The following is a 23,414-nucleotide window of genomic DNA, read 5'->3' as shown; positions in this document are numbered from 1 at the left end:
AACTATCAGGTTGGGAGGTGGGCTATCACCCCTTTGAGCTTTCATTTGTATTACCTCCCTGATCACCAACAATTCAAGCATAGCACCTCTCACAGTTTTATTCCTAGATTTTTGCCTTGTTTTCCTTTAGAATATCCTTTTTAACAAGTACTTTCCAATTTTTAAAGATACCTATTTCAACTCACAGATATTTCAATAGAATCTAATCTGATGGATGTGGGTGAGATTTTCTCTATTCTAAAACAAACCCATCCAATTAATTTTTTTTTCTTTTATTTGCAAGTTGGTCATACTGTCTCTGGAGACCCTTACTGACAAATAAAATGTATACCAAAAGACATAGTGTATAACTGTTTAATATATGCAATAAGGCAGAGTTAAAACCCTATCAACATCACACAGAATGAGAATCTGAGTTAGAAAAGACGTTAAACACCATCTTATACGACCATTTATCTTTCGCGTGTCTGTAACCACTTTTTTTTTTTTTAACGCAAGTCAATAGTTTTCAAGAAGAGTGGGGGAGAACTTCAGTAAAACAAACAAAAACTGCAAAAGAAATGGTACCATTCTAGCTAACAGAAAAATGTTTGTTCCCTGAGGTTACTTGCATAGGGAGGGATGATAGTCTCTGCCCCCCAGCAACTGCACTATCCATAAGTACTCGGAAAGCATTTTGAGGAGTACCATGATGCTATTAAGTGTAAATATGCTTAAAGGCCACAAAAGAGAGCAAGCGACTATTCTCCAAAGGTTACACCTTTGGGAGACAAGTGAACGGCCTTCAGGAATGACTGAGAATTACTAAGTGGGCAAAAAGTATTTTATAGATGAAAGAACAAGGGCATCTCTTACACCTAAGAGTTACAGATAGGAATCCCCAAAAGGATGTTTGAAAAAAGAGTCATAGGAATTGTTATTTTTTTAACAGTGGATTTCTACCTTAGCTGTACAATAAAATCACCTAGGAAGCTTTTAAAACCTTCTAACACAGACCTCACATCCGACCACTTAAAGCCGAACCTAGAAGGATGGCATAAGTATTTTTTAAAGCCCCGCCCCTCACGCCCCGCGATTCCAACGTGCAGGCTGGGTTGAGTCACCATTTTAAAGCAAGAAGCAAAATACTAAACGTGGATTTTGAAGGGGAAAAGTGGAGGTAGCGCATAGAAAAAGACCTGAAAACCTTAGGAGGACAGGGCGTCGACTGCAAGAGCAGGGACAAGAACTGAGTGAAAGCCAGCGGTAGAGGATTTAAGGGCTGTTTCTGTGGTAGAACTCCCGGGATTTAGGGGGTCGGAAACGAGATATACGTATATCCAACTTCATTAAAGTGAAGTTATTCTGCCAAAAGCCCTGCTCCTGCCCCCCATCATATTTTCTCGCATCTTTTCCCACAGTTAAAGAAAAAAAAAGCCAACAATGACGGAAACGTTTGCTATCCCACGAAAAGCGCATGAGCAGACTGTGGGAGGAGCAAAGATCTGAGAAGCCACAAGAGCGCAGCCGCCACAATTTCTTCGCGATTCCAGAATCACAACTCACGAACATCTTGGGAGGAAACCTCCCCAGTCGCGTTTGGCCCCATTGGGGAGCGTTGATAAATACCTCACAGTACTTTGAAGCCTTTTAAGCACCGGCGGGCGGCGAAGGCAAGGGCGGGGCAACTACTGACGTCCGCGGTGACGCCGCCAGCTCCGCCCTCACACCCGTTTCCGGCGACGCACAGCCCCCGCTTCCGCTTTCCCGGCCCGCGCGCCGGCCCCGCCCCACTCCCACGCGCCCCCCAGCGTCACGGCGCCGGACAGTCGGGAAAAAGGCACAGGTTGCTGTCGGAAGTCCCCCTGCAGGTTCCCTTCCGTTCAGCCTAACGACTTCCGCTTTGAGCCGTCAACATGGACGCTGCGGCTGCCTGGCGAGGCTGCCTCTGATCGGTTGCGGAGGCGCAGCTTCTCTGCGGAGGCCGTCCCGCTTCCCCGCCCTCCCCGCCTCCCCCCGCTTTCCCCCGCCCTTCGCTCCAGTCTCTGGGGCCGGCGAGCTCGTCGCTACATGGGGGCGGGCCTCCGCGGCTGGCGCACGGCTTCCTGTTCGGAGGCGGCCTGGCGGTAGGCGGTGGCGACTCTGCCCGCGCCCACTTAGGCGCGGTGACCGAGCGCCCGGGAGGCTCAAGGGCTTCATCTTGTGCCGCTGCGCCAAGTCCGGCCCTGCGCCGCCATGGCCCCAGTGCAGCTGGAGAACCACCAGTTGGTCCCGCCTGGAGGCGGTGGCGGGGCCAGCGGTGGTCCCGCGTCAGCCCCTGCGCCTCCTCCTCCAGGAGCCGCCGTGGCGGCGGCCGCTGCAGCCGCGGCCAGCCCGGGCTACCGGCTGAGCACCCTCATCGAATTTCTCCTGCACCGGGCCTACTCCGAGCTCATGGTGTTGACGGACCTGTAAGTGCCGCGAAACCCATGCCTGCTCCCCAGCAACCCCCCCCCTCCCGTCCGCCTCTTCCCGCCCAACCAGCTTAGAGAGGCTCGCACCTCCCTCTCCCCAAGGGGCTGCTGTTTTCTTCTTTCCTCTGGGCTAGTCTAGAATTTCTAAACTCGTGGGGCTCAACGGAGGTGGAGGAAAAGCTTTGCGTTTGGGGTCTTTCTCGAGATGAAGCAACGGAGACTTGTTAATTATGCATGTTAGACTCACTGAAAATCCCATCTTTGGGATTTTTGCTCCAGTTGCCAACAGAGCCCAATTGATATCTTGGTTGGAAGCTTTTTAGTCGAAAACCCAAGATTAGGGTTTAAGAATACATACTATTTGAATTCCCAAAGACAGGAAGTCTGTTTTACAGCGTCTTGACGGTATGTTTTAAACGTAGGGTTGTAATTGCTTCTGACAGAGTTTGAACTCAGGAGATGTATTGTGTATAAAATAATCTAAAATTTTGGATTCCTAGGTTGTTTTTTCCTGAAATGTTTGGGAGTGTTTGAAGTCCTAACGCATTTAGTATAAGAAAAAGCTTTATGTTACTGGTCTTCTGTTATTGTCTCGGAGTATGAAGGGAGTTTATAAATCACCAAGTTACCAATGAAATGCCTTGGGACATGATTAGAGTGTTAATCCCTTCAGAATAGGATCAGAATACACTAATGATTTTCAGTGTGTGTAGAAAAAGCACTATAAAATTTTGAGGCATATATACCTTAATTAAAAAACTGTTTTACATTTTTAAATCCAGGTTCAAAAAAAGTAAGAATTTTAGGTTTTTATCTTTTATGTTGTTAGACTGTAGATCAACAGTTGCAGTTGTATGTATACAATTGAAAACATATACATTAGTTTTCAATTGTATACATTCGTATGTAGATCTTAGTCTGTAAAGTAGCACAGTAATTTGTTACCAGAGACTTAAAATATTTGTTTGCAGATAACTGAAAGTTAGAATAGGTTCCACTTATTCCTGTAAAACATCATTCCACCCAATTTGACATATGGTACTTTATTGAATGGAACAGAAAGAAGGCTACCCCGTCTAGTGAGAAACTTAAGTAGCTGTCATGATTAGGTCCTATTGTAGTAATGTAATTCCCTGAACCAATTACTGTTGGATTTCATAAAAATTTAAGGGTATCCATGAAAAAATTATGTATATATGAAGCTCACCTACCCAGTGTATAGCTATGGAAAAATGTTGAAAACGATGTCAGTGGTTGTGTAATTTGTATAATTTGTTCTTTCATAGATGATTTGAAGAAATTCTTTGAATTATATACTGTGTTCTATTTTACAACTTAATTATGAAGAAACGTCTATTTTATTGCAGTAGTATAAGTATATAGTTTTAATCCTGCATCCTTTATATGATGATGATTCCTATACTTCTATCTCCAGCAGAGACTTCACTGAACTCCAGACTATATATCCAAATGGCTACATTTAAATTCCTAATGGCATTTCAGTCAATTCCACTTAATCCCCCCTGCCTCCGCCCTGCCCCACCCCTTTCCAATTTTACTAAAGATTATCTCCATTCTTCCTGTTGTGGGTTAGGCCAAAAATTTCAAGTAATTCTTGGCTCCTCTTTCTTCCAGTCCCATACTTAGTACATCAAGTCTTGTCACCTGATTTCAGAGTCCGGCCACTTTTCAGCATTTCCATTGAGTATGAATCCTTCGCCCATGTTAACTGTAGTATGCCAGTTGATGTCTCTACTGCTACCCTTTTCCTTTTGCAATTTTGTCATCCATAAAATAGCCAAGAAGATCCTTAAAACTTTTTTGCTCACAGCTCTCCAGTGGTTCTCCATCTCATTTAGAGTAAAAACATTTTATAGTCACCTGTATATGGAGTGACTATAAGACTTATGGTCCAAATCAGGACACTTTTGAGCATGAAAGGTGGTGGTGTTAATAATAATGGGTGGCACAGTTGGTTAAGCATCTGACTCTTGGTTTCAACTCAGGCTGTGATTTCAGTCATGAAATTGAGCTCCATCCTCAGTAGGGAGTCTACTTGAGATTCATTTTCTCTTTCCTTCTCCCCCTCCCGCTTGCATGCAAAATGAGCACGCCCTCTCTCCCTCTCCACTAAATCTTAAAAAATGATATCAGAGCATCAGGCATAAACCAGGACTTTCTTTGGCAAACCAGGACATGTGGTCTCTGCCTTCTCCTTCCCTCTTTGTCCTCATTTCCTAATACTTTTCCTCTTTGCTTATTCTATTTCAGCCCCACTACCCTTCTTGACATATTTTTGATAGTGCCAGGCACACTTTGCTCTTCCCCCAGAAATCTGTGTGGTCTGCTTTCCCATTTCTTTTAATTTAGGTCTTTGTTCAGATAGAACTTATCAGAAAGACTTTCTCTGACCACCCCTGGAAAGCACTCTGCCCCTGCTATCTATTCTTTACTCACTGCTTTATTTTTCTCTTATCGCTCCTGGGTACCATTAGTTTATTTTAATTAGTTTATTTTAATACATTAACAAATTAGTTTTTAGAATACCTTGACAATTTCAGTAGTTTGATTTTGGCCGCAGATTTCTGTTTTTCCCCTTCTGCTTGTCTGCCTCCATCTTTCCCCCAACATACATGCTCTCATCTGGGAGTTTACACTCTGCCTTGATTTCTTAGGAACTTAGGTTCTACTCTTTTTTTTTTAAACCTGTTTTAATTAAAATTAGAAAATGCTAGGATCTCAGTCATGTAAACTTGTCTTATTACACTTTGGTGTAAATAAGTGTGACTTCAAAAATTTGCATTTTAGGACTTTTGCCTTAAATAGTGGATTTGTTATCCATAAAAGGAATTTTTTTTTTAAAGATTTTATTTATTCATTAATGAGAGGCACAGAGAGAGAGGCAGAGACACAGGCAGAGGGAGAAGCAGGCTTCATGCCGGGAGCCTGATGAGGGACTCGATTCCGGGACTCCAGGATCCCGCCCTGAGTGCCGAAGGCAGGCGCCACACCCCTGAGCCACCCAGGGATCCCCCATAAAAGGAATTTTTAAATAGATTAGGAGGAATTGGGAGGAAAGAGATGCAGACAACAAGGCCTAATCTTTGTCCCGGAAATGATACTGCCTCTGACTTTGAGATCATCCTTTTAGGGAGGGTCCCTAGGGCAGGAGAGAAGAGACCAAACAATGTTTCCTGTTCTTTCTACCCCCCAAAGGCTCTCATCTTGTTTCTCTCTATCTCTTATGCGCACACCAGCATCCATGGTTCTCATTCTTTCCCTCCCTTGAGGAGGAGGGTTGTGGCTTCTCAAGGGAATGTTCTCAGGAGCTTTCACATGTAGAGGAACTTGCCAGTAGTTGTTTTTCCTTGCAGTCTTACAAGGCCTTAATTTCTACTTCATATGATCTCCTGGCCCTTCCAGCTTCTACCTAGTTTCCTTTATCACTCGGATCATAACTTCAACTTCTATCTCACTGTCTACTCTCAGAATTATTAACTGTAAGCCAGAGCTCATTTTAATAGTTTCCCCTCCTTGTACCTTGAACTCTGGTTTTATTTTTTTTTCTGCACCTGTGGCCTGTGAGTGGGAGAAGAGAACCTAAGTGGTTCGGTGTGTGTTCTTGAAAAGGGGATCAGATGTAGAGGAGGCTTTAGAGCTGCTCAGGCCATTGAATCTTGGGCAGGCCATGAGATAGAAACTTCCCGAATGAATGTGGTGATTCAGGAGGCAGATAAGGACCTTTGTAAACATCATTTGAGGTGAGTGTGTTAAATAGTATAATTTAACAGGGTAATTGGTGACATTGGTTGCTGGCTGTTATACTAGAGAACTAGCAAAAAAGAAATAAAAACCTTACTGGAGCTTAAAAGTCCTCATTTACATCTAACCACCATGCAACATCATAATTAGTGTAAAACCCTTGGCTGACACTGGTTCTTTTGGGTGTTTAGCTTCCAGTTTTACCCACCCTGACAAAACATGGAGAAGTTACTGCTTGGAGGCAAGGCTCCATTGGATACAGGGAAGCTGGCAACTAGTATTCTACATCTGTGACTATTTTGGTTTTAAAAATATTTTCTCTGACTCCATGATAGAGTAGTGTGTTTAATGTAAGGCTTGAGCTTTTTAAATGTTTGAGGCTCATGCAGTACCTTTTGGACCATCTTGAATGGAGAGGAATGTTCCTTTGTTGGTTTTTTCCCCTATAGCCATATTGCTAGAAACTTATAAAAAAAAGAATAGGTAGCCTCGCCAGCCCGTAGTGGCTATTTATCCAGTTTTTCTGAAACACTAAGATATATAATAGAGTCAACATAAAGACCATTGTCATGTTTTGATGAAGGTATGTATATATTTAGTCATTTTCTTTTTTTTTTTTCTTTTTAGACTGCCAAGGAAATCTGATGTAGAAAGGTGAGTATGAAAAAAACTTAAATCTGTGTCTATGTTGGTTTGTCTATGAGAGTGTGTATGTATGAGAAAGAGAGAAAGGGTGTGGGTGTGGGTATGGGTAGTAGGGCTGTGGATTGGAAACCTGGTCCAGAGAATGTAGGGTGGTGTTTCACACCATTTGTTTAGGGCACCTTTGGAAATGTGATTTCCTCATCCTTGACAGTTCAACAATTCTTGGTGTGAGACCAGCTCTGGACCTTGTGTTCTAGAAACCTTTATTGTCAAGTCCTGAGGGGGTAGGAAGATGTAGAAGATACAGGACTTAAGAAAAGAAGCTGAGGAACAGACTGATTTCAGGAAGTTGGCTGCTAATTTACCATTTGCCACGATGATGCTGTTAGATGTCGTTAGAGAACTGACATTTGTCTTCTGCTATTGCTGTTTCATAGTTGAGAGAATTTTGATTGAATTGGAGTTTGGGGCTTAAGACCCAACTAAATTAAATACCAATGTTTCCATAGGCCAAAGGAACAAGATAAATTGTTTCGGAGTAATCCTGTGATGGAGGTTTAAATTGTCGCCATGGTATAGGCTACATGACTGTATGTCTGGCATTACTTATGCTCCTTGGTTGATTTTTTTTTTTTTTTTTCCTAAATACCAAGTCACTAGGGAGGATTTATTACTGACTATGCTCCCCACCCCCACTGCCAGCTATCTTTCTGATGGAATGAGATCAAAAGGTAGAGATGGGAGAGACAGTTGAAGCATACTTTTGTTATGGTTTGGCTGGCCCATTTTAAAGGAAGGAAATGTAAATTCGGATTTCTTATGTCCACTCTGGTGTCTGAAGGGAAACTGGGCCTTGAAAAACTGATTCATGCTGCTGATCACTTGAGATTGCATGGAGTTGAAAAGTCATGTTAACAATAGTTTACAAAGGTGGGTGTTTGCTTTCCAGTACAGGAGCTCATTTGGGGAACCAAGTTAATAATATACAGATATGTTTGCTCTAAGAGAAGAGTAGAGAGCTCACATGCTCTGTAAGTTGTTGCTGAGTTGGAGTGACAGTAGTGAGGCCCCCAGCAATGAGACGGTGCCAGGTCTTAATGTACATTTTCTGTTTCTGCTGTGCTCCGGCCTTGTGAGTAATGCTCCGCTTGTTTTCTTTCTTAAGATCTCTCACAGATACTGGCAAAGAGTCTTAATTGTATCTGTGCCCTTGCTTTTCTTGGTACTATCAATAATCGTATTGCTGGCTGAATCTTAAGGAAGTCTTTCAGGTTTTTTGTAGGCTTGCTAGGACTTAGATTCTGTGGTCCTCAGTCAGGATTATATTTCAACAAAAGCTTTTATTTTGGTGCATTGCCTCATGGTGTTGCTATTGGTGAGATGCAGAGATGTGGGTTGGAACCGGAGGCCATTGAACAGCTGTACTGAAATTAATATAGGTCAGAGTCCACTTGGAGAGAGGTTGATGTCCTGCTGAGTCCTGTCATCAGTCCTGGCCTGTCGAATATTTTTTTTCAGTACCTTAAGGTAAACTATGAAAGTGGTTTTTCAGTTTTAAAGCTGACAGGAAATTGAGAGGTCTTGCTAACACACTGACGACGTAAAGCTTTTAAGGCTTTATGAGATGATAAAAATACAGATGAGTATTGAGAGAAAAAGCATTGTAGTGGGTATAGAATAAAAATAGATATGGGAAGACCATCTAGCTCTTATTTTTAGTGCTTAGCTTACTTTCTTTAACTTTGTTTAGATGACTTAATGTCTAAGTTTTTCACTAAAATTAGTTTGGTAAAGTTGCATAGTTCTTTAATTATTCAGGTGTTTAAATCACACGCTTGCAAGATGGGAAATGGGCTCTTGGTTTTGTAGAAGTGAGACACTTTCAAGCTTTGGTAAAGATCTGTTTCAGTTCCTTTCTCCTACCAAAAAGGTTGCTAATTCATAACTCGTAGTCTGAATTCTGAAATTCCTAACTCTAAATTTGATTTCCTTTGTGAGCTAGTTAACTTTTACATTGTATTTTTATGTTTGTAAATTGGATACATTTTATTAAACAGCTTTTATTGTTATACAAAATTAATTTTTAAAATGTGATTCTGATTCATTGCTAAAATATTTTATTGAATTTTATTGAATTTTATTGAAAATAAAAAACAGGCAGTATATAAAATGTGACAATAATTCATATTTCTGTTCATTTCATTGTAATGCTCATAAACAAAGATTGATTCGTATTTCAGTCCAGATGAAGTAAATTGTGAAATACTTTTTCAAATGTGTTGGTTCATTAAGAATTGTTTTATTTTATAGGAAAATAGAAATAGTGCAGTTTGCTAGCCGGACACGTCAACTCTTTGTTCGACTGTTAGCTTTAGTAAAATGGGCTAATAATGCTGGCAAGGTGGAAAAATGTGCGGTAAGTTAAATTTTTCACTTTATTTTATAAAAAATAAGTTTTTGGAATGTTAACTTATAATAGACATAGTTTCTAATTTTGGCTTTAATTAATATCTGCTGATTTGTTTTGAGGGCCATTACTTAAGTGAGTAGCCATATTTTTGGATGAAAATGTGTAATATGGGATGCCTAGGTGGCTCAGTGGTTGAGTGTCTGTCTTCTGCTCAGGGTATGATTCCAGGGTCCTGGGATCAAGTCCCACATCAGGCTCCCTGTGGGGAGCCTGCTTCTCCCTCTGCCTATGTCTCTGCCTCTCCCTCTGTGTCTGTCATGAATAAATAAATATAATTTTAAAAAACCCTAGAAGATGTGTAATATATTTCTATAGAAATTTAGTATTTGATCACCTGAGCAGAAAAAAAGAGTATCTGGAAACACCGTTACTCTAGAAGACATTAAATATGAGACTTGAACTAAAGGAGGGAGAAACAGCTTTATATCGTTATACTTCCTTAGAGTGTGCAAAGTGCTTCCTTGAACTTTGCCTATTGATTCTTGAAAACCCTGAGTATGGCAGAGTTGTTATTTTTTTCTTGTTTTACAGATGAGGGAATAAGGTTCTTAGTAGCTAAATGGCTTCTTCAAGGTCACAGCTAATAACACCATTTATCTGATTCTCCATACCCTTGAGTGAGCACAGGTCCGGCATAGGGTATGGCTGATGAGACTTAAGTAAGGCATAGCCCCTGCTCTCAAGAAGCTCATAGTCTGTTAAATCTTTTGAATTCAAAGGAATGACTTGTAGTGAAGTGTACCAAAGATGCTAAAATCTGCCACCCCCCCTCAAAAAAGAAAAGAAACCCAAGTATGAGCTCATTATTGGGGAGGATGACGCCCTGTTAACAAACAAAACACATGATTACTCTCTTCTGTTTTACTTCGGTCAATTCCAGTGAGGAGAATGGAAAGAGAGTAGAGTACTCTTTCATCTTGGAAAGGATAGAATAATTATCATAATGAGAGCATTTATTCACTTTAATTGAGGTCAGCTTTACAAGGCCAAGTAATCTAGCCACTGTCAGTTATACTTGGAAAGTGGGTAGATTCTCTAAGTAAGCATGACACTGATGCTCATTTTTTTTTCCATTCAATTATGTAATATTAAATTTTTTAAAATCAGTTTTTACAGGTAAAGGCAGAAAAACAGCTTTACACTGGTTAAATTTTACTTGAGTACTTTTCAGAATCTCTTAAAGTTTAGTAGATTTCCTGGATAAATTAAAATGAACAGCCACCCAGTTAGTGTAGAGGTACTATAATAAATTTCTTTTTAGCACCCTGACAAGCTAAGTCAAAAATATTTTTATAGTACTTTTATATTTGCAAGTCTATCAGGGCTTGCCTCTTCCACTTTAGAAATGAATCTAGGACACAGTTGTGTTTCTGCATGTGATTTCCTGAGCTTTCCCCTCCATTGTATCTGCTGCATTCACTTTCCTTGGTTTTTACTAGGTTCCCTCGTCATTAGACACAAAGCCTATGTGAAAGTTGCTAAAGTAAAAGGAGAAAAGGGATTGTGAAGAAGTTGAGAATTGTAATTTCTAGAATAATAATTTTTTTTAAAGATTTTATTTATTCATGAGACACACAGAGAGAGAAAGAGAGACAGAGACACAGGCAGAGGGAGAAGCAGGCTCTATGCAGGGAGCCCAATGTGGGACTCAATCCTGGGTCTCCAGGATCTGGCCCTGGGCTGAAGGCAGGCACTAAACCGCTGAACCACCCAGGGATCCCCACAGAATAATAATTTTTAAGTTAAAAATAAAACCTGGTTTTCATTGAAGTTGATACTCCATTCCATCTCTACCAACTAAGCTAGTGACAATACTAAGAATTCTACCAAGAGACATTCTAGCCTGCATATCTTTGTCCATAGGAGTAAGCGATCATCCTTCTGAAGTACAACATCAGTCACAGGTTTATTTGGAGGGAGGATATTTTGTACCCCATATATTGTTTTCCTCACGGGGGAAAGTGTTCTTGGATTCATCTGTTGTCTGTTGGTATGATAGAGAAATTAAAGTTTGTATTCAGAAGATCTTTTGTCTACTGTAAAGCATCATTCAAGGGATAGTTTTGATTATAAATATTAATAAATAGACTTATGGTAAGCTTATTTATCAGAAAGATTTACAATTCATTGTTCTGGAAATTTGGACACCAAATGTAGTAAATCTATTCTGGCTGAAATGAAGAAGCATGGTATATTTCTGGAAAGCCTGCAGTTTCTTTTCATTAACTACTTAACTTGGGATAGTCTTTTCTTAAAGATGTTCAGACTTGCAGTGAGAAGTTAGGTGTCACTGAAGTGTATCATATCGAAGCGTTCAATTTTTCAAACCTGGTGTCAAATCCCTAATAACATCATGGGTGTTTCAGTTACCTATTTAATATTACTGAGTCTTGCTTCAGTAACATAATGTCAAGGAAAATTCAAAACTCTTGGTTTTGATATTGAACCATATTGTTATTCATCTTTCATTAATTCATAGTTCAGCATTCTTCTATTAATTTTTTTAATTGGTTATTCACATCAGTCATGTTCTGAATAAAGTCTCATATTGAACTTCTAAAGTTCTGGTATTTTTGTTTTGAGAATGTAGGAAAAGATGTATTTATGTCCGGTATAATGCCCATCAATTTGAGGATTAGAGGACTATTTGTGTTTTGACTCCTCTCAATCTAATGATTATTTATCTAGTTTCATTTGAGGTTCTTAATAGATAGTGATCTTTAGCCATACCAGACATATTAAGTGTGTGGCAGAGTATAAATACATAGTTTATAGAACTCTAATGGTAAAACAGTCTGGGTCATGTTTTATCTAAGAAAAAGAAAATATCTCATATTCCTGGAGCTTTTTAAAAACAGCTTTATTGGGATCCCTGGGTGGCGCAGCGGTTTAGCGCCTGCCTTTGGCTCAGGGCGCGATCCTGGAGACCCGGGATTGAATCCCACATCAGGCTCCCGGTGTATGGAGCCTGCTTCTCCCTCTGCCTATGTCTCTGCCTCTCTCGCTCTCTCTGTGTGTGACTATCATAAATAAATAAAAATTAAAAAAAAAAACAGCTTTATTGAGGTATAATTCATATACCATACAATCTGCCCATTTATAGTACACAGTTTAATGGTCTTTAGTATATTCAGATATGTGCAGCCATCACAGTCAATTTTAGAACATTATTATCATCTCAGAAAGAAAACATCTACCCTTTTGCTATCACCTCCAGATGTGTCCCCCAGCCCTAAGCAACCACTAGTCTGCTGTCAGTAAATTTGCCTATTCTGAAGATTTCATATAAATGGAATCATAATATGGGGTCTTTTGGAACTGGCTTGTTTCACTTAGCATAATGTTTCTAAGGTTCATTCATGCTGTAGCATGTAGTAGTACTTCATTTCTTTTTATAGTTGAATTGTATGGATCTGTATTTTGTTTATCATCAGTTTGTGGACATTTAGGTTGTTTCTAGTTTTTAACTGTTATAAATAATGTTGCTGTAAACATTCATGTACAAGTTTCTGTGTGGACATATGTTTTCATTTCTCTTGGGTATATGCCTATGAATGGAATGGTTGGGTCATATGGTGACTATGTTTAATCACCTCAGGAACTGCCAGACTGTCTTTCAAAATGGCTGTACCATTTTACATTCCCACCATCAGTGTATGGGGTTCCAGTTTTTCCATGCTGATACCTGTTATCATTTGACATTTTGATTTTAGCCATCCTATTCGGTGTGAAGGTGGTATTTCATTGTGGTTTTGATCTGCATTTCTCTGCTGACCAATGAGGTTGAATATCTTTTCATGTACTTTTGGTCATTTATGTATTTTTCTTTGGGAAATGTCTATTCAGTGCTCAGATTTGAAAGGAGAATATTATTAACCATATTAACAACTGGCACATGAGTGCTTTAAAAAAAAGATCATTAGGGACCTATATAGTTTCACTAGTAAGTTACTCAAAACTAACATTTTATGTTTACTCATTCGGTTTCTAAGTCAAAGGAGTATAACTGAAGCTAGTGTATTTTGAATTGAGCCAGAGTAGTTTGGAGAATGTCTCATTAATTACCCACATTTAAGGTAGAGCACCATGGGCTGGATGAACTATATTACTGCACTGGGATTGATACATGTCTTCCCAGGAGGAGGGAGGTCTTTGGTATTCTTTGGCTTTGGCTTTTATCTGATAAGCATTTTTACAGTGTCCTGGATTGGAGACTTGAGATGATCTAGATCTGAGTAAAAACCAGCTCAGAAGTTGAGAGAAGTAGGGACGCCTGGGTGGCACAGTCAGCTGAGCATCTGGCTCTTGGTTTTTTGCTCGGGTAGTGATCTTGGGGTTGAGGGATCGAGCCTCACATTTGGTTTCACGCGCAGCGTGGCATCTGCTTGGGATTCTCCGTCTCTCCCTTAGTATCTCCTACTTGTGCTCTTGCTTTCTCTAAAATAAAGAAATCTTTAAAAAAAAAAAAAAAGTTGAGAAGTAGAATCCAAGTGGTTTTAATCTGTTAAAACCAGACAGATTACAGTCCTCCTTTGGTTTCAGGATGGAAAAGGACCTTGCTTGATAGAGATTTATGTACAAAATATCAGGGTCTTTTTTAAAAATTTTTATTTATTTGTGATAGTCACAGAGAGAGAGAGAGAGAGAATGAGGCAGAGACACAGGCAGAGGGAGAAGCAGGCTCCATGCACCTGGGAGCCCGACGTGGGATTTGATCCCGGGTCTCCAGGATCGCGCCCTGGGCCAAAGGCAGGCGCCAAACCGCTGCGCCACCCAGGGATCCCAATATCAGGGTCTTTTAATGGACTCCCAACTTACTGTGTGTTAGCACTGTCATAGTTGCTAATAAGAAGTTAATATTGGTGGCATTGATAAAGAAATCCATTTTGGTAGTCATGCAAGGTAGTGCTTCTGGGCAGTCTAGGAGAAGAAACATTTTTTTGGTTCCAGTTTCTCTGATTGTTGGCTGTCTTTCTTTGGGCAGGTGTCTTAAATCTCAATTTTCTTATCGCTAAGGTGATGGTAATTATCTGGTTTTATCTATTTCCTAGAGTTGTGAAGATCAGATAATAAAAATAAATATGGAAATACTGAGAAAATGTAGGGCATTGTATTCAGGTATTAATTGTGAGTGTGATATGTTATTAATTCTGGATACCATGTTCTAAGTTAGCCACTGATAAATTGTAGCATTTTCAAGGCTGCATAAAAAGGGTGGTGAGTCAGAAATTAGGAGATGTAGACTAAATGAAGTGACTTGGAATGTTTAGCTTGAATATAGGGTGGGCTTCTCCTGTGTGAAGGACGTAAGACACATTACTGCTCCAGAATAGAAGATAGAAGTTTCAAAAAAGTTGTTTTCAGCTCTGTGATGAGCTCAGGTAGTTCAAGTACTCTTATGAAATGCATTCAATAGAGAACCGATGGAAAGGATTTCTGTTTGGGGTATGAAACTGGCCTAGATTTCATATAACAGGCAGCATTTATGGAGTATTTTATGTGTTCTGGGCACTGTTCTGAAGGTTTTATGTGCATTAACTTTTTTAAAAAAAGATTTATTTATTGGAGTGCAAGAGCACAGAGTAGGGGGAGGGGCAGAGGGAGAGAATCTCAAGCAGACTCCCCACTGAGTGCAGATCCCAATGTGGGACTCATTCCCACGTCTTAGAAGATCATGACCAGAGCCAAAACCAAGAGTTAGACACTTTAAGACTGAACCACCCAAGTGCTCCCTATATGCGTTAACGCTTAATCTTTAGAACAACCTTACTGAGGTTGGAAATCATTATCTCCATTTCACAGTTGAAAAAACTGAGGCCCAGAGAGGTTAAGTGACTTGCCTAGTTTATATAGGGTTAGCAAGTTTAGAGTTAAAATTGAGACCAAGGCAGTCCGGGTCCAGGAGTCCGTTCTTTTAACTACTTTAACAGCCAACTCTAGAAATCTATGAGAGTAAGAAGCATTTTATTTTATTCATTTTTCCTAACTTCTGATATGTATATGCAGTGTTAGGGATGGAGAAATAAATTGGAAAACCTTTTACTTTAAGTGATAGAAGGTTATTGTTTTTAATGTCAAATACAAATGCATTAAATATTTCTTCACGTTACTGGGAAATTTCTTGAAGAAATGTTTCAAAATGTGAAAAACTGTATTAAGGCCCTCAAAGTTTACTTTGGAATGAATAAATGATATTTTTAAGTGGAAAGCAGCCCATTCTCAATAAAACTTAATACATTTACCCTTTGCTTTAAAGATGATTTCAAGCTTTTTAGATCAGCAAGCCATTCTGTTTGTGGATACTGCTGATCGCCTGGCCTCATTAGCTAGAGATGCCCTAGTCCATGCACGCCTGCCTAGTTTTGCCATCCCGTATGCCATTGATGTACTGACTACTGGGTCTTACCCACGACTGCCCACCTGCATTAGGGTAAGTGCATTGCTTACCACTCCCTTTCTCAAAAGTTGAAGACTTTGGCAATGGAGTCTACTGTGTTATTAAGGAGCCCAAAAAATGACTATTCTGTATTTTTAAAACAGCTATTTCATGTAATTGACTTTTTTTTCTCTATAACTAAAATTGAGGCCAAATTGAGTAACTATCAAAATGGATGAATCTTCGTGTATGTGAAGTTAAACATGTGCAAATTAATTTATGTCTATTTCAGATGTAAAAATACTGAATGATGCTTGCTTTTTGAAAGGTTTTGTTTTGTATTTAACTATTATTGTGGTAGTTGTTTACTGACTCGGTGCTATTGCATTTTATATTTTTAAGAAGTGGTAGAAGTTACCTAGTGACATGAACTTGGTTAAATAGAGCATGAAGATCATATGCATTACTGTCTTAGCTGGGTACTGGTGGAATCATTGGAACTGATGCATGATAGTAATGGTCATGTCACTATTATTGGATATAGAAAATGAGTGTTGATTCTCTTGGACAAAGTATGAAAATATTACGTTAAGATAGGCATAGGTAAAGATTGTGTCTTGTACATTATTTTATCACTTAATTTTTTTTGTAGGATAAAATTATTCCTCCAGACCCAATTACCAAGATTGAGAAACAAGCCACACTTCACCAACTCAATCAGATTCTTAGACATCGGCTTGTGACCACAGATCTTCCCCCTCAGTTAGCAAATCTTACAGTTGGTATGTACCTGAAGTTTATTATGTTTTTTAAAGAATTAACTTTTGTTAGAATTTTTTTTAAAACAATTTTTGGGGGGTTTCATTTTGATGTTTTGGCCTGCAGTTCAGGTGGTGTTCAAATATGTGACTTGTCAATCCGATCATTTCTCTTTAGTACCTAGGGATAAAATTTTAGTACCTGGAGATAAAATGCTGGTATGTGAAGCTGGGAGCAAAGGGATCACCTAGGGCTGGAGGAGAGAGAGGAAGCTCCAGAGTTAGGCCTCAAGAGAAAATTATCAGTTGATGTTAGAAGTGTTAACTGCCTTTGGCTATTGCTTATGCAGGAACTACTGAATTCTTGGACATTTATGAAAGAACTTTCAAGCTATTTAAAATTTCTTTTAAGCAAGACTAAGCTTTCTAGGTTAGCAAGAAGCTGCTTATTTTCTAGCATGGTAGTCATTGTCTTCTTCTTTTAAAAGCAAATGGCCGGGTGAAGTTTCGAGTTGAAGGAGAGTTTGAAGCCACCTTAACCGTGATGGGAGATGATCCAGATGTTCCATGGCGTCTTCTCAAGCTAGAAATTCTAGTTGAGGACAAGGAAACAGGAGGTAAATCACAAATACTGATTTAAATCATAAAAATTCAAATGTTTGTTTTTATATTATTGGAACATTCTTACAGAATAATAAATGTTTAGCAATTTATCCTGTAATTTGAAGCACATGTTATGGTAATCATACCTACCTACTAATCTGTAGAGGCTTTAGTGTTTCTCAAGTATAATGTTCTCTGGTTTTCATAGATAAATTAAGTTCTTTTTTTTTTTTATTGTTAGTATACTCTTCCTTAAATGGTACTGTGACATGATCTGTACAGTTTTTTTCTGATTAACCACCTTCTTTTCTCCTGCCAATGGAAGATGGGCGAGCCTTGGTTCATAGTATGCAAATCAACTTTATCCATCAGCTGGTGCAGTCTAGACTCTTTGCTGATGAAAAACCTCTTCAGGACATGTACAACTGCCTACGTATCCTTTTGAAATTTGAGACATATATTTGTAAGGAGTTTGTATGTCCCTCTCCTCCCCACATTTCCATTTGCCTTCCCCCCATCCTGAACTGTAGCAGACTAAACTCTTCCCCTGCCTCCCCACCTTCCTTTATGGGGGTAGAAACAGGGCTGGGAATTGATCAGTGTGAAGAATAATTATACATCTGTAATAAACCAAATTGTACATTTTACTCTTCACTTTGCAGGTAAAAGCAAAAATGAATTAGAAATAGTACTATCTGGAGGAAAAAAATAGTGCTATTTGGTCTACTCATAATTTCTAAACTGTGATCAATTAGCAGGCAACTTGGACCTTATAGTTTGTTTATATTTGTTCAGAATTAAATATGAAGCTTCTTTCTAAGATTGTGCCAGAAATTATAACACTTTTTAAGTATATGTCATTGGAGAAATATAATTCCAGATATTTCTTTCATACCCAGGTTTTGGGGAAACTTTTGTTAAATGAAATTTTGCTTGTACTTCTTGGCTGTTGTAGTGATTTATTAAATCTGCTTAACGAGACCCATCAGATTCTTTCTGCTTATCGCTTCAGTTAGAAGTGCTACATTCCCAAACTCTAATGTTAATACGAGAGCGGTGGGGAGACCTTGTGCAGGTGGAAAGGTACCATGCTGGAAAGTGCCTCTCCCTCTCAGTTTGGAAGTAAGTGAAGTTGATTCTGGTTAGTTCATGCTGTGACTGTTAATACTCTTTGTTTTTTTCTCTCATGCTTCTGATTTACTATAAACCAATAGCTGTGTACCTCTAGCAACATGATTTTATATAGTAAGGTCACTGGTATCATATATACCACATAGAACATCTATAATTGACCCCTTTCTTAGAGCATGGCATGTTTTAAATACATAGATCTCTCTTTGTACTAAGACTTGCTATTCTTAAAATGTTAAATTACTCTGAGCTCATACCAGATGGCTGAAAGACCATTGAGATTGTTGGATATGTTTTTATTTTATTTTTTATTTTTTATTTTTTATTTTTTATTTTTTTTTTAAAGATTTTGTTTTATTTACTCATGAGAGATACAGAGTGAGAGACAGAGGCAGAGACACAGGCAGAGGGAGAAGCAGGCTCCATGCAGGGAGCCTGACGTGGGACTCGATCCAGGGTCTCCAGGGTCACGCCATGGGCTGCAGGCAGCACTAACTGCTGCACCACCGGGGCTGCCCCTGGATATGTTTTTAAAATATGCTTATCACAGTTTTACATTTTGAATTGTGCCCTTTAAAGTCTTTTTTGGGGAAAATTAGTATCAGGCTGTTTCCAGTTCTTGATTCCCTGTTTGAACTTTGCCTGACACTCATTTTCTGTAAAGAAATCAGAGATTAATAGACGCCACTTAGAACACAGGTGGTTTTGTTTTGGGATTTTTTTTTTTTTAAGATTTTATTTAATTATTCATGAGAAAAACACACACACACACACACACACACACACACAGAAGCAGACATAGGCAGAGGGAGAAGCAGGCTCCACGCAGGAAGCCTGATGTAGGACTCGATCCTTGGACTCCAGGATTACGCCCTGGGCTGAAGGCAGGCACTCAACCACTGAGCCACCCAGGCATCCCCCTGGGATTTTGTGTGTGTGTGTGTGTGTGTGTGTGTGTGTGTGTGTGCGCGCGCGTGTTTTTAAATTTTGTCTTTTTTTTTAAGGACATAAATATTCTGTTCAATTATGAATAGCAGTCTTCTCATTATTAATTTATTCCCTCCACAAACATTGAGGGCCTGTCATGTTCTAGACTCTGGCTAAGGTACACAATATTTTTTCTGTTTTATTCCAAAAGTTAATAGGCCGTATTGGAAAAAAATTATATTAATGTTTCTTTTTTTTCTTGTGGTGCCTGGGTAAGCAGTCAGTTGAGCATCTGACTCTTGATTTGGGCTCAGGTCATGATCTCAGGGTCATGAAATTGAGCCCTGTGTCTGGCTCCACCCTCAATGTGGATTCAGCTTGGGGTTCACTCTCCCTCTCCCTCTGTTCTTTTGCTGTGCATGCATGTTCTCTCTCTCTCTCTCTCTCTCTCTCTCTCAAATAAGTAAATATATAAATCTGTAAAAAATGAAAATATTTCTTCTTTTCTCTCAGTCAACAGGTTCTTGGGAGAAAAACAGGGACGGCATCTGTTCACAAAGTTACAATTAAAATCGATGAAAATGATGTCTCTAAGCCTTTACAGATTTTTCATGATCCTCCTTTGCCAGCTTCTGATTCCAAATTAGTAGAAAGAGCCATGAAGGTAAGAGATTAAGTGTATCTTAATATTATTTTGATTAAATGAATATATGTAACTTACTATTTATATTTAAACTTTTAGCAGAAATTCTTTAAAATACCAAGTTGCTCCTTAAACCCTTTATGAAACTTGTTATAAACAAATGTTATATATTTGCATTTTTTTATTACTGATGTTATACATAATTTTTTTAATGTTCTTTCAAATTTTTTAACTTAGGACAGATCACCATTTTATTCTGAAGGTCTGCCACTTAATCACTGATAACCAATACATACTATCCTGGTGTACACTTGCCAGAATGTTAGCTGAAGTCTTTAAGCTACCAGTACCATATACTTTTATCTTTTTAAGCTTGCTTGCTTTTACTGGTTAACAGTCAGTGTGATTCTAAAAGGAACTATCTTAAAGAACAATAATGTACTCTTAGGCTTTTAAAGTAAATATGTTTAAATTGCACATATGATTCTGTTGTTGTTTATGCAGATTGACCACTTATCAATAGAAAAGCTCCTGATAGACAGCGTCCATGCACGAGCTCATCAGAAGCTCCAGGAGCTGAAGGCCATTCTGCGAGGCTTCAATGCCAACGAAAACTGTAGGTTCTTTTAAAATTGGCATTTCTTCTTTTTTGTTTATGTTACTATCCACTTTTATTTTACGAAGCGTCTTAATACTTTTTTTTCCCTGGTTTTGTTGTGGCGGTTGGGCATTTCTGCATTTTAACTTTAGTGATCTATCAAGCTTGCCCTAATTTTTCTCTTATTTTCTTCTTTCTTATTTAACTTGGCTATATTTTTGAAACATATACATATTGAACCTCCTGAAAGCTTTTTTCCAATTGAAGTGGAAATTATTTTAACATCTTATTATGAATCTTACTTCTTTTATGTCTTCTAAGAATAAGGCAGCTTTGCAGATACTTTAGTTATTTATAAAATACGCATCTCTTTGAGTGAAACAGATTTTATCCCTGGTCTTTTTAAAGATTTTTTTCTTGAATTGTTAATACATCAGCAAGATTCAGGTAAGAAATACAGATACATACACGTAGTGAAAAATCTTCTAAGTTTAGAGCTTTGGGGACAATCATTTAGAGAACCAGTGCTCTCATTCTAGAAATAGTTTCACAGTATCATAATGACCATAGGCACTATCCCTACCCCAGTTGTTTTTGGTTGTGATCACCTCATGCCCACAGTGAACAGCCTTCAATTAAGTGAGCTGATATAGGGAAAGTGCCATAAAAATATCATGTCTTTAATAGCTCTAGTAGCAAAGGTACTGACTTTCATCCTCACAGAGCCCAACTCAGTCCATTCTACTTAAGCAATTTCTTTGGTACCACTTTGATGAATTAAGTAGAAATACTGCCTGAAGGAAAGACCATCAGGAAAATAAATTTGTATTTAGAATACAGTAGTCATTCAAAGAAAGCAAAAGAGACAAAAGTGCAGAAGAAAGTCTGAGCCAAACTAAAGATTAAAGGGAAGGGCAGCTTAACTTCACAAAAATGCAAATATAGGCCTTAAAAAAATAAAGAGTATGATAGACATCTGATGTATGCAGTGGTTAAATCTATTTTGAGGGGGGCATGTCCACTAGCCCCATCAGGGCTTAATGATTTATCAGGTTTTAGTGATTTTAATTTAATTATAAGTTGCAGTGTAAGTCCTCATCCTCTCCTCCCTTTTAATCCCTCAAACAAGGATGTTAAATACTGGCCTTAAGATTTCTTTGTGATTGGAAAGTATAATCAAAACTTTCATTGGGGTTAGAAAGCATGCATAACCGCCCCCCCCCCCCCCGTTTTGTTCTTTTTTTTATAGTAGTTTTGAGATAAAATTCACATACATTCACTTGTTCAGTGGTTTCTAACATACTCAGGGTTGTACAACTAGCTCCACAATCTAATTTTAGAACATTTTAATCATTTCTAAAAAAACCTCTGTATGCATTAGCAGCCACTCCCCCATTCATCCCTCCCCTCAGCCCCTGGCAACGACTAGTCCACTTTCTACCACTGTAGCATTGCCTATTCTGGACATCTCACATAAATAAAATTATATAATGTTTGCTCTTCTGCATATTGTTAGCATAGCCTTTTTAAGGTTTGTGCATGTTAAAGCATGCTTTGGTACTTAATTTTTGTTGTCAAATAATCCATTGTACAGATACACCACATTTTGCTTCTCCATTCATCAGTGAGGAGGTCGCATCTGATGTAGTTTTTGGATGTTGATGTGTTTGGTGGGGTCCAGAGCCATCAGCCAAGAAAGAATTCTTGAGATGTCTTTGGTGCAAAGTGGTGATTTTTATTAAAGGATGGGGACAGGACCCGTGGGCAGAAGGAGCTGCTGCCCCAGGATTGTGAGGAGTTATTTATGGTATACTTTGGGGTTGGAGGAAGTAAAGGTGAGGGAAGTTTCAAAAGGATTTTCATATGCAAAAAAGACTCCGGAAACCTAAGGCCTTGCCTTTGTCAAACCAAGGTTGTTTTCCCCCCTAGCAAGGCATTAACATTAAGACAGTTGGGAGCTTCCTGGAGGAATGTTCTACTCTGCCTCCTCAAGTATTCGTTAGTGGGCTGCAGGTGATAAGGACTTTTGATTTTATTTACATTTCTTTCTGCCTTTGTTTCCCACTGCACTTCCTTTTTCTTTTCCTATGATGAATAATGCTGCTGTGACCATGCTTATACAGGATTTTGTGTGGACCTGTTTTCATTTCTCTTGTATGTACCTAGTAGTGGAAGGGCTGGGTCACATGGTAACTCTGTTTTACCTTTTTACACGTTTAACACCACCTTATATCCCATCACCAGTAGTGTATGAGGTTTCCAGTTTCTTCGCACACTTTACCAACACCAGTTACGGTCTTTTGGTTTCTAGCCATCCTCGTGGGTGTGAACTGGTACCTCGCTATGGTTTTGACTTGCATCTCTGCCTAATGATTCTTGAACATCTTGTCATCTATCTTCTATTTCATAGTTTTTAGTCTTACATTTAGATTACATTTTGAGTTAATGTTTGTATGTGGTGTGAAGTAGGGGGTCCAGCTGTGTTCTTTTGTTTGAGGGTGTACAATTCTAGTAACATTTGAAAAAAACAATTTTCCCATCTAATTATCTTGGCTCCCTTGTAAAGAAGATTTTTAAGGATTTTTGCAATCTTAATTTTTTTTATTTCTAACTTTTCAAAATAGTAAAATTCTAAAATTCACTTGTTGGGATTGCAGAAAATCAAGGTTTATGATCTTTTGACAAGCTTGTTTACTTCTTTTTTAAGATTTTATTTATTCATGACAGAGAGAGAGAGAGAGACAGGCAGAGATAAAGGCTGGGGGAGAAGCAGGCTCCCTACAAGGATCCCAATGTGGGACTTGATCCTGGGTACCAGGATCACGCCCTGGGCCAAAGGCGGAAAGAAGTTCAACTGCTGAGCCACCCCGGCGTACCAACTCTGGTTTACTTCAATATCATCCGTAAACAACTCTTAGTTGTAGTAAGTAAAAAGCTTAGTATGATTGCCCAGGGGATATTTAAATTAATTTGAAAAATAGACTAACCAAGTTTTTATAGAAGAATAGTTTTGCGTCTTGTTAATATGCAACAAGTCAGAAAGATTTTTTCATCAGTGCCATTTTGTAG

The 23,414-nt window shown here is 38.9% G+C and overlaps 1 protein-coding gene and 1 non-coding gene across 6 annotated transcripts in view; one reads left to right on the top strand and one right to left on the bottom strand.

Moving 5' to 3' along the window:
- The window catches only part of LOC102154834, a 259,915-nt gene extending 257,989 nt beyond the window's left edge, over positions 1-1,926 (bottom strand). For both annotated transcript variants that reach the window (XR_005386257.1, XR_005386256.1), the window contains exon 1: positions 1,609-1,926. This is a non-coding gene — a transcript (uncharacterized LOC102154834). The remainder of the gene's footprint in view (positions 1-1,608) is intronic.
- Positions 1,927-2,053: 127 nt separating this feature from the next.
- Positions 2,054-23,414, top strand: part of MED14 (mediator complex subunit 14) — a 65,524-nt gene continuing 44,163 nt past the window's right edge. The window contains exons 1-10 of one of the 4 annotated variants that reach the window (XM_038587204.1): positions 2,054-2,429; positions 6,822-6,848; positions 9,150-9,255; positions 15,566-15,739; positions 16,338-16,467; positions 16,932-17,060; positions 17,372-17,479; positions 18,036-18,168; positions 19,618-19,768; positions 20,252-20,363. In XM_038587204.1, coding sequence (XP_038443132.1) covers positions 2,215-2,429; positions 6,822-6,848; positions 9,150-9,255; positions 15,566-15,739; positions 16,338-16,467; positions 16,932-17,060; positions 17,372-17,479; positions 18,036-18,168; positions 19,618-19,768; positions 20,252-20,363 — 1,285 coding nt within the window. In that variant the 5' untranslated portion in view covers positions 2,054-2,214. Of the gene's footprint in view, positions 2,430-5,501; positions 6,194-6,821; positions 6,849-9,149; positions 9,256-15,565; positions 15,740-16,337; positions 16,468-16,931; positions 17,061-17,371; positions 17,480-18,035; positions 18,169-19,617; positions 19,769-20,251; positions 20,364-23,414 lie in introns of those variants that run through there. The other 3 variants (XM_038587202.1, XM_038587201.1, XM_038587203.1) reach the window with 3 other exon arrangements.

This window comes from Canis lupus, chromosome X (genome assembly GCF_011100685.1).
Source record: "Canis lupus familiaris isolate Mischka breed German Shepherd chromosome X, alternate assembly UU_Cfam_GSD_1.0, whole genome shotgun sequence".
NCBI lineage: Eukaryota > Metazoa > Chordata > Mammalia > Carnivora > Canidae > Canis > Canis lupus.
The sequence above is the reverse complement of the archived record's forward strand: the minus strand, read 5'-3'. Positions and strand labels throughout refer to the sequence as shown.